The 11,284-nt window shown below is 42.1% G+C and overlaps 1 protein-coding gene across 3 annotated transcripts in view; it reads left to right on the top strand.

Moving 5' to 3' along the window:
* TMEM169 (transmembrane protein 169) overlaps positions 1-10,682 on the top strand; it is a 29,050-nt gene extending 18,368 nt beyond the window's left edge. For 2 of the 3 annotated variants that reach the window (XM_006157450.2, XM_027775316.1), the window contains exons 2-3: positions 4,533-4,930; positions 9,091-10,682. In XM_006157450.2, coding sequence (XP_006157512.1) covers positions 4,657-4,930; positions 9,091-9,719 — 903 coding nt within the window. In that variant the 5' untranslated portion in view covers positions 4,533-4,656 and the 3' untranslated portion in view covers positions 9,720-10,682. The remainder of the gene's footprint in view (positions 1-4,532; positions 4,931-9,090) is intronic. The other variant, XM_027775317.1, reaches the window with a different exon arrangement.
* The last annotated feature ends 602 nt before the right edge of the window (positions 10,683-11,284 follow it).

The following is an 11,284-nucleotide window of genomic DNA, read 5'->3' as shown; positions in this document are numbered from 1 at the left end:
TTTTCTTGAGAGATTTTTGCTATAGGGCACGTGTGCTCACCAGAAAGACAGAGAGACAGAAAGCGAGAAATCACCCCCTAGGGGGGATGGCCATGCTGCAATCCCTTCTCATTCATTCTCCTCTTGGGATCTTGAGCACGCACGCACACACACAGACACACAAACACACACACACACAGTGTGAGTTTAAGCCACCAGTTCTGGACTTGAACCGTAGTCAACTACATGGGAGTCCAGTGACATAGCCATTACACCAACTGCTGGTCCTTTTGATTTTCTTTTTATGGTATGTATTTCTTCTTTAAAACCATGAAAGAACTTCCTCATGTCCTGAAACTCATTGTCTCTTTTCTCATGAACCTTCTGGAATTCATTGTCTCTCATCTCTTGCACCTTGTTTAGTTTTGTCACTATGAACATACTTCTGAATTCTTTATCAGACGTTTCCACAACTTCCATTGTACTGTCTGTGGATGATGAAGGGTTGTTATTTTTCCTTGGGGGAGAAATATTTTCTTGGTTTTTCATATTTCTTGTTCTTCTATGGTGGCTTCTGGTCATCTGTTGGATTATATGTTTCTTCCAAATTTCTTGGAATTAATTCTGAGTATTCAGAGGTGTGCTAGAGAAGGTGATCTGCAATCGTCCTACAGTTCCGTTTCCCTGATGTTCACCAAGCAACCTGAGCTTTTGACTTTGGAACTGGATATTACAAAGGCCTTACAGTTTCTTGGGAATAAGTGCACCTGGGCTGAGCTGTAGGGTTTCAACTGAGAGTTTAGAAGTGTGTAGAAGGAGATGAGCTGCGCTGTCTCTGCATCTCTGTACTTCTCCCTGCTGCTCACTCTGCAGTCTCTCTTCTCTGAATTTTAGTCATTTGGTGTTATAGTCACTTTTGGTTAATTGCTTAGAGAAGGTTTCCGCAATTGTAAGATCATGTGCTTCCCTTTACCTTAAGGTACTTCTGTGACAATTTTTCTCCTCTACTGTGTTTTTCAACATGGTATCCACACAAAGAGATTTTGAGTTCAGATTTATAAATAGGAGTTTCTTCCTTTGGCCAGCAGGTTCAGTAAGACTTGAAGATCCCTGTGACCTTGAGATTTTTGTGGTCTGGAAAATGGGGTTTACAGTAGAGATTAGCTGCCTTTGTCCCTCTCCAAATGAATTCTCTAGTGCAGCAAGCTCATTGCCTAATAATTTTTGAAAATATTTTAATATCTAATAATTGTTCATAATGTGGGAGTACAGTATGATTTTACACTGTAAAAATATGTGAAATGACTCATTCACAATAATTCGCATAGCCATCATCTCGATGATTTGTCATTATTTGTGTCATTATTTGTGTTGCCATCTATATGTTCCCAACTGTATTTTGTAACACTAGAAATGGTTCTATCTGCAATTTTATTTCCTTGCATGAGAATTTAAAGATTTATGGCACACAATCTATTGAGACAGATCTTCCCTGAGATAAAGTCAGGCCATTAGGACTCAGTGAACTTGCCAAATTTGTCAGCAGAATGTAAGAATTCCCATTTCTGTTGGTGAGTACCTGATCTGTTCTAGGCACCAAGCTAAGTGCCTGGATACAAGGTTGGTTGAGACTCATTCACTGGAAACATAGGAAAATCAACCATAGGACAGAGGATAGGTGAAGGGGGGGTGGGGGTACAATTGGGGAACAAAATAAAATGAAACAAAACAAATGAAGAAACTTCCTTCCAAAGAGATTTTTTAAAAAGTCATTCTGTTGAATTTTAATGCACTCAAACTTCAGAAACATTGAAGTGAGGAGCGGGGAAAAAAGTATGTTTTAGCATTCAAAAAAATGTGATACAGATCCCTTACTGTCATATAGTGTTATCATAGATGTATAATTTTTTTAAATTTACCATTATTATTTTTTAATTTGTTGCAGAGCATGTGTGTTCATGAGAGAGAGAAAAAAAAATGAGAAAGAAAGCAAGCCACCAAGTCTGGGAACAGAACTGCAATCAGCCATGTGGGAGTCCAGCACTTCAATCACCACACCACCTGCTGGCCCCACAGATGTATAATTTTAAGTAGTTCAGAAAGTTTTCATATCAATAGAAGCTGACACTTGGTTTACTTTTCACAATATCATTGCCAATAACATTATATAACAGCAGGCCATTTGCCTCCTACACCTAGTTTAAAACTACATTTGTTAAAAGTGCATAAGAATATTCTGACTGATAAAGGAGGAAAAGGGAGAGAAATAGAATTCCATTATTTTCTATTCATTAATTAATGGGTATAGCTAATGATCATTAGTGGCTATTATATTCACAAAAAAGAGTCAACCAGACATTAAATGCCTTCTAATGGAAATACAAAACACCACCTACAAAATTCTCTATCTACTTGGGGTCGGCAGGTGGCGTGGTGATTAAGGGTGCTGGACTTCCACATGGCCAACTGTGGTTTGAGTCCTTGACCTGGTGGCTTGCATTCTCACTTTCCCTCTGTCCCTCTCTGGTCAAATTTTTTTAAAGTAAATAAAGTTAAGTAAAATAATTATTTATTAAAAAATCCTCTACTCCCAAAAGGAAAATTCCTGGGCCAGCCCAGGGCTTGATGCTTAAAGTGGCTAAAGATGATGAGCTGGAGATTTGCTAATTTAAGCCTCTTTAGCAGCAGCTGTCATAGCATTCCTCCTTTCTGAGAGCTCAAGCTCAAAAATGCAATGCAACCTTCTGGAAGAGCTGCTGAATGGTCGTTGGGGTGGACTCCCACATGCCCAATTTAAGAGTAGAGGCTCTTTAATCTTCCTAATTCCCTTAGTGGTCTCAACTTAAAATTTTAAACTCGAGTTTAAATATTTCTGCTAGAAAAACAATGTTAACTCAAGGTTTATTTATTTATTTGCTATTGGGCACGTGTGCTCACTGGAAAGACAGAAAAAGAGAAAGAAAAAAATGAGAAATCACCCCTCAGGGGAGATGACCATGCCACAACTCCTTCTACTCCATTTCCCTTTCAAGGTTTTGGGCACACATACACAGATGCCCAGCAGGGTTTTCAAGCCATTGGATCAGATACTCAAACTGTGGTCAGCCACGTGGGAGTCCAGCCACCCCAACCACCACCCTACTGACTGGTCTACCCAAGGTTATTTTATAAGCACTGTTAAAAAAAAAAAAAACTTTATACAAATTAATTTACAGAGTTTAATTGAGCAATAATAATTCAAATTATGGCTTTCAAGGTACCAAAAATTAAAATTAGGTCTTCCAAGTTACCCTGGGTAGCCACACAGTGGGATGACACTTATGCCAGAGAAAGGGAAAGTAACAAAAAAAAGAAGTGAGGGGATGAAGTGGAGAAATAATTGGATTGGTCACAGCTTGATATTTGCCTGTATTAACACAAATTGAAGGGCTGGTTGTCTGTGACTGACTCAAGCGTGGCTGCTGTGATTGGCTGTAACTTAGACTGTAACAGCTTACCAAGGAAGCAGACTTCCATGTGAGGTTATGGAGCTGAAACAGGAGTATAGGGGCCTTTTCAGAATAAAGTTTAACAGTGCAAACAATGCACCAAACAGTGCACCAAAAACACTATGTCTTAGTTAAAAGATGTACGAATTTGCCTCTTTCCCCAGCTCTGATTTCTTGGAGAATGAAAAGAGGAAATGGAGTGTTAAGAGTTCAAATTTCAACTTCTTCATTGTTCTCTCAGCATGTAATAGGACAGGTCTCAGTCATTGTCTGAGGTCTTGGGACAAGAAGAAGCCGGAGACAGGTTTCCCATGTAGAACAGAAAGGTAGATTTGGTTGGTGATGTTGCACCATCTTTGGCTAGCTTGTTCAAATCTGCATTCTCCATTTGGGTATATTGTAATATATGACTTGATAGTCAGAAGTCTGGAGTGCTGGTCCCAGCCATCTGAATTTTCATTTATTGTGGAAGTATAATGTTTTATTTATTTATTTAGTTTTAGAGAGTTTTTCCTAGGGTGCATGCACTCGCTGGAGAGACAGAGAGAGAAAGTGAGAAATCACCCTGCAGAGGGGATAGCCACACCACAATCCCTTCTCTTCCATTATCCTCTCAGGATTTTGGGCATACACACACACACACACACACACACACACACACACACACACACACACCCAGCATGAATTTCAAGCATCAGGGTCCAGGACTTGGAACTGTAGTGTACTATGTGGGAGTCCAGTGCCTCAACCATGCCACCTGCTGGCTCAGTAAGAATGGTTTTTAACTTTCATCTGTAAGGCTTCCTCACTTGACTTCCTTATACTCTGCATCCTCAAATTAAGCTGAAAAGTTTTGCATAATATTACATGTTTGTATAAATGACAAAAATATTGTAACACAAATAAAATTTTATTTGTTACAAATTCCACCAGACTTCCAAAATAAAGTGTTATGAAAAATAAAAGGGAGAGAAGTCTCCTGCCAACCTGAAGATCATTTCCCAAGTCTGTCTCCATCTCACCATGTTGTCTCCCTGCCAGTGGCTTTGCTTTCCTGTCTTTCAGGTGGAACACATCCTTGGGACATATTTGCATGGCTTTATCCAGGAAGAAGAGCTATGATGTGTGGATTGTGAGTCTCCAAGCAAGTCAGACTCTTTAAAAGGCACATCTAGACGTGAGGACTGGGATGGAAGAGCAGGCTCCAGGAGAAGGCCAGGAGCAGCTCCCAAGCCCCCACCATGGCTCTCTGAGAAAGGCTGTGGCTGCTGCTCTGGCTCTGGATGGGGAATCCACGATGGGTCGCAGGAAAAAGAAGAAGAAAGACTCCCGCCCAGAATCTATCATTATCTATCGGTCAGAGAGCGAGAAAATGGATGAGGAACCTGGAGAATCAGAAAGTGGAGATCGGCCTAAAGAGGAAGAGGGAGACGATTTCCTAGACTATCCCATGGATGATGATGGTGAGTCTCTCTGAGACCACTTATTTAAAATCATGGAAAGAAAACCAAAAGGGATTCCTTCAGAAGACATACGGGCAATTTTGCACAGTGACCTATTTCCTCTTGGTGATACATTTCTCCTTGCAGTGTTATAATCTTCATTCAACAGACAGTATTTACTGAACATCTATTAAATTCTATTCTAAATTATATGGAGGAGATCTCTGCCCTTTCAGAATTCCTAGTGTAATTGAAGACTGATTTACATACAAAAATTAGTAACACAAGAACACTATAATTACTTACTGTACACATAAGATAAAGAAACAATCATTGTTGACCTTTATAATTATTAGGACAATGCAAATTATGCTAACAGAGAGATACAGTATGTCTTCACATGTAGTACTGCCAAAAGCTGGATAAAATCTGATGTAAATGTTAGAAAATTGATGTACTTTCATGCATATAAATTAGAAAGTTGAAGCTGCTTCAACCTTATGTCCCAGGAATTCTGAGTATCTACCCCATGAAATGTATGGCGATGTTATGGTTGTGTAAGAATGTTTGTTGCTGCAAACAGAACTGTAGAATGTCCATAATAAGAGTGATTGTGCAATGATAGCCAGATAAGGGAGATCTATTCATGTAGATGGACAGATCTCTAAGACATTAACCCACAGTAAGACAAGCATTCTCTCATGTACTTGACCTTCAAGTTAGAGTAACACAGTCAGTAAGCAAGTCAACAAATAAAAGCTAATTTCAGGTAGCGGGATGAGTTTCAAAGACAATAAAATCACAGTGATGGGAAGATGAGTACTGGTGTGTGTGTGGAGGGTGTGGAGAGGAGATGAATGGTCCTGAAAGCATAAAAAGCCTTTGTGAGGATGTGATATTTGAGTTGATCCAAATAACATGAAGGAGCCCATCATGAAAAGACCTGGGGCAGAGCTTTCTGTGGTAGTTTTGACTATAGGGTGTGTGCACTTGCTGGAGAGAGAGAGAAAGAGAGGAAGAGGGAAGGTGAGGAAGCATACTCCAGACGATGGCCACAACACCATCTCTTCTCTTCCATTCTCTTCTCTTCCACTCTGAGCATGCACACACCTGTGCCAGGAGTGTTATTCAAGCCGCTAGGTCAGGACTTGAACCATGAAGTTGGCTATATGAGATCTAGCTTCCTAAATACCATGACATGGGCTGACCCATAGGCTAGAGCTTTTGAGAAGGGGCTGTGGCAAGTACACAGCCTCTAGGGTGAGATCAACATTGGCCCATTTATGGAATAGAATTATTTCTGTTTCTAGAGAACAAGAAGGAGGGTGGTGAGTGGAGACCAGGGAGGCAGGCAGGGGCCAGATCATGTTGTGCCTTGAAGGTTATACTGAAGAGTGTGCAAGTTGGTGTAATTGCAAGAAGTCAAAGGAGGACTTTAAAGCAAGGGAGAGACATCACCTTATTTATATTGTTAGAAGATCACTCTGGAGCCTCTATAGAAAATGAATTACCTGGTGGTGTAGTGGTTAAGGCAGCTAGATCCCACATGACAACTTTACAGCTCAAGTCCTAGACACAGCAGCTTGAAAAACATGCAAGGCAGGGAACCAGCAGTTAGCGTAATGGCTATGTCGCTGGACTCCCACGTAGTCGACCACGGTTCGCGTCCCGGACCCAGTGGCTTAGAACTCACGCCGGGCGGGTGTGCGTGCGTGCCCAAGATCCCGAGAGGAGAATGGAGAAGGGATTGCGGCGTGGCCATCCCCCCTGGGGGATGATTTCTCATTTTCTGTCTTTATGTCTCTGTCTGTCTGTCTGGCAAGTGCACGCGCCCTATAGCGAAAAACCTCTCCAAAAAAAAAAAAAAAAAACATGCAAGGCACATGTTCGTGCATGTCCAAAATCCTGACACAAGAATGGAGGAGAAGGGATTGTGGTGTGGCCATCTTCCCTGTGGGGTTATTTCTCATCCTTTCCATCTCTCTCCAGTGAATGCATGCACCCTATAGCAAAACATTAAATAAAGAAAGATTACCAAGGATGGGACTGGCAGCTGATGACAGGCTATTGTATCAGTGCAGCCATAATAGCACTAATGTAGAAGCTTGGACTAGGGTGATAGTAGGAGAGATAGCTAGAGAAGAGAGAAGATTCAAAATGCAATTTGGAACTGGTTGATAGGTCCGTGGTAGGGAGTCAGAGAAAGCAAAGTATCAACAGTGACTCTTGGGTGTTTGACAAGAACAATGTAGATGGTAGATTGCAATGTCAGTTACTGAGATGCTGGAGACTGAAAACACTAGGTTTTGGGGAACATACAACCCTATCTGGGCAGCTGGAGTCTGGCCACACTGCAGGCCCTAATCTTTACGTGTGGCTCTTCCACCATTGGGCAAGGAGTCCACAGGGCCCAGGGGACATGCCTACCTAAAGCCTCACTCCCCTACACTCCTCTTCCACATGTACTTTTAGACTACATTTTGCATTGCAAAGACCATAGACTTCCCTGTCTCAGTATCTCCAGTTCCTCTTTAAGGGTGGCCAAAAACTGGCTGTGTGATAGTGTAAGGGTGGTGATAGAAAGGTTGTCGATATGTATGTTGGGAGTGTGATTGTGTTATACGTGTATGGGATGAAAATGTGTGTATGCAGTGTATGTATGTGATATTTGGTGTGGGCATGTGGGGAGGGGTATGAGGATGGGTGTATGTGGTGTTTGGGGGTGGGGTGTTGTATATGTGAATGTAGTGTTTTATGTGGTATTGGTATGTATGGTGTGTGTATATGGTACGTGGTATGTATATGCAATGTTTTTGTGTGTGTGTGATGTGTGTGGTGGTGCATGTATATATGGTATGTGTATATAGGGTGAGCTGTGTGTGTATATGTGGTGTGTATATATGTGGTATGGGAGTTTGTGGCATGAAGTGTAGTATGTATATAAGATATATGATATGTGGTGTGTGTGTAGTGCTTGTGTGTGTGTAGTGTGTATGTGGGGTATGTGGGTGCTGCATGTGTGTTTGATGTGTATGTGGGATGTGGTATAGATGTGGTGTGTACGTGTGTGTGTGTGTGGTATATGGTGTGTGCTATGTGTATGTGGTGTTTGTGTGCATGTAGTGTGTGTATGTAGGCTGTGTATGTTGTGTATGTGGGGTATATGTATGCTGTGTGTTTGGTGTGGATGTGTATGTGTGTGTGTGTGTGGTATATGGTGTGTGCTATGTGTATGTGGTGTTTGTGTGCATGTAGTGTGTGTATGTAGGCTGTGTATGTTGTGTATGTGGGGTATATGTATGCTGTGTGTTTGGTGTGGATGTGTATGTGTGTGTGTGTGTGGTATATGGTGTGTGCTATGTGTATGTGGTGTTTGTGTGCATGTAGTGTGTGTATGTAGGCTGTGTATGTTGTGTATGTGGGGTATATGTATGCTGTGTGTGTGGTGTGGATGTGTGGTGCAATGTGGGTATGTGGTGTGGTGTGCATGTGTACATGGTGTGTGTATATGGTATATGGTGCGTGGTATGTGTATGTGGTGTCTGTGCATGTGGTCTATGTTGCGGGTGTTGTGTGCATCATGGGTATATGAGGTGTGGTGTGTGTGTGGTGTGTATGTGCAGGGTGTGTGTATATGGTATATGGTGTGTGGTATGTATGTGGTTTTTGTATGTGCACATGTAGTATGCATGTGTGTGTGGTGTACATGTGTGCTGGCTGCCCACAGGCACGTGAAGAAGGCCCCTGTCAGGGAAGCAGTGATGGGTCTGAGAAGGGAAGGGTGACTGCCCATTATCTAATTGCAGACACTCAGACCCACAGACACTCTTGACACATGTGTTGATGCCATGAACAGTATTATCATAGCACTGTCAACTGGAAATAGGATTGTTGGAAAGTGGTACCTGTAGTATGTTTCCTTACACACGACCATGTCACAGAGTTCCTACCAAGACTGAGGCCCAGGAAAGTAGGGAGAGAACATGAAAAACAAGTTTGATCTGCTTAACAGTCTTAGCAGGGCCCAGATGAGGGGGCAATAAGAGTACTGGTCACCCTTGATTGCTGACTCTAGCACTGTGACAGATGCTGTGAAAAAAAACACTCTAACTCAGCAGGAGAAGACATTGGAGTGAAACATCCACTCTCCTGATGCTGGCTCTCACCTTTGTGCCCTACAGGTATGTGGAACATGCCTTTGGACAGCCGCTACGTCACATTAACTGGGACCATCACAAGAGGGAAGAAAAAGGGTCAGATGGTGGACATCCATGTCACATTGACAGAGAAGGAGCTGCAGGAATTGACCAAGCCTAAAGAGTCATACAAGGAAACAACATCTGAAGGAAGAAAGGCCTGCCAGGTGGGAGCAGATCGAGGGCCCCACGTGGTCCTCTGGACACTGGTCTGCCTGCCTGTGGTTTTCATCCTCTCTTTTGTTGTCTCTTTTTACTATGGCACTATCACCTGGTACAACATCTTCCTTGTGTACAATGAGGAGAGGACCTTCTGGCACAAGATCTCCTATTGCCCCTGCCTCATTCTCTTCTATCCAGTGCTCATCATGGCCATGGCATCTTCCCTGGGTCTCTATGCCGCTGTGGTCCAGCTCTCATGGTCCTGGGGAGCGTGGTGGCAAGCTGCCCGGGACATGGAGAAAGGCTTCTGTGGCTGGCTCTGCAGCAAGCTGGGTCTGGAGGACTGTTCTCCCTACAGCATTGTGGAGCTGCTTGAGTCTGACAATATCTCAGGCAATCTCTCCAACAAAGACCCAGACCCCACCCAGGAAGTAGAAACCTCCACAGTCTAAACTCCCAACAATTTCCTTCCTTCTCTAACCCCAATAGCCCATATATGATCTTACTATTCCTGTGGGTTCTTTTCCTACCCCACCTCACACACAGTTCTTCTGGAAAATCTTAACCCACACTGAGAGATCCTACCATCTAAATGGTTCCACGAGGGCAAAGAACAGAAAAGAAGCAGGTAGTGCCAAAAAAGACCATCCAATAGACAAGATCTTCTTGATTACCTGCCCTCAAATGGCCATTTATCTGGGACAGCGAGCTCCATTATATATCTGTTCACGAGCCTGAAGGTATTATTGGTGCTTGTAAGTCAGACCAATTCAGAGTTTGTGACAAATTGTGACAGGGAGAATAAGGAGGCTGGGGATGGCCAAACCCACCAAGATAATAGATAGGGATAGAGTGAAACACATGAGAAGCTGGGCTACCACAGTGTAGCAGAAGTAAGGATTTGCATGCATCACAGAATCAAACATAGCTGCATCTAATTAAAGCCCTAAAACAGTGGTTTAAATAAGATCAAAGTATATTTCCTTCTTGTATAGAAGAAGTCTGGAGAAAGACCATCCCGGTCCTCTGTGAAGTCATCCAGGCCCCAGGCTTCAACTCCTCTACCAATTGGTGGGATGTGGCCCTCACTGTCCCTTATCTTCAACTTCACTATGACTGGTACGTCTCCAGCGATTATATTTCATGTTTCTGGAGAAGTAGAGGAAGGGGCCAAAAGGAGCATACTCTTCCTAGTTAATTGGCCTTTCCAGTTCAATTCAATACTACTTAAATCTCATTGGTCAGACCATAGTCTCATGATCTAATAGGCAAAAGATATTGGGAACTGTCTTTTCTCTGGGTGGCTAAATTCTGGGCTACATATCGGGGTTATGTTCATTTGAGGAAAAAGGAAAGAATAGCTATTTTGGTAGGCAAGTAATAATCTCCACCTCACAATACTTATTTAAATAGATTCAGCATTCCAAACTGCTAATATAGTTATTATTTATTTATTTGTTTGTTCATTTATATGTATATTTATTTATTTAGGTCTAAACCTTACACAGAAAATTTATACATAGATGTTAGCTATACATTGCATATATGCTCTACATAGATATTAGTACCTCATCTACTTTGCACTTAGACTTCTGTATGTCATGTGGTTTCAGGTTTCCTTTGGAAAGGAATGTTAGAACAGGAGCAGATCATTATGTAACGGTAGCGTAAATTGTTTCATGGTGGTGGGGTGGAAAAGAGGCAGGGGTAATTTAATCTGGTCTCTAGATGAAAACTGGAAAGCGAGGAACCGAACATTCTCCCAACAGGGGTCAGTAGCCCCAGGTATGAAGAAGCCAGATGTAGCCTTCTGTTGTTTGGGAAAACTTCACTCAGGGCCTTACTCAGTCAAAACTTTCAACAGTTTAACAACAAACATGTCTTTGGTGTTCTGAGAAGCTTGTGTTTGCCATTAGAGGATGTGACACAGATTACTCCAGAATTAATAGACTCTGAATTTAAAAACAGAAAAGAAAAAAATTATTCCTAAAGGTATGACTCCTTCTAATTTCAAAAT

This window comes from Tupaia chinensis, unplaced genomic scaffold (genome assembly GCF_000334495.1).
Source record: "Tupaia chinensis unplaced genomic scaffold, TupChi_1.0 Scaffold000542_1, whole genome shotgun sequence".
NCBI classification, from domain to species: Eukaryota; Metazoa; Chordata; class Mammalia; order Scandentia; family Tupaiidae; genus Tupaia; species Tupaia belangeri.
Note: the sequence above shows the minus strand (reverse complement) of the source record. Positions and strands in the feature narration are given on the sequence as shown.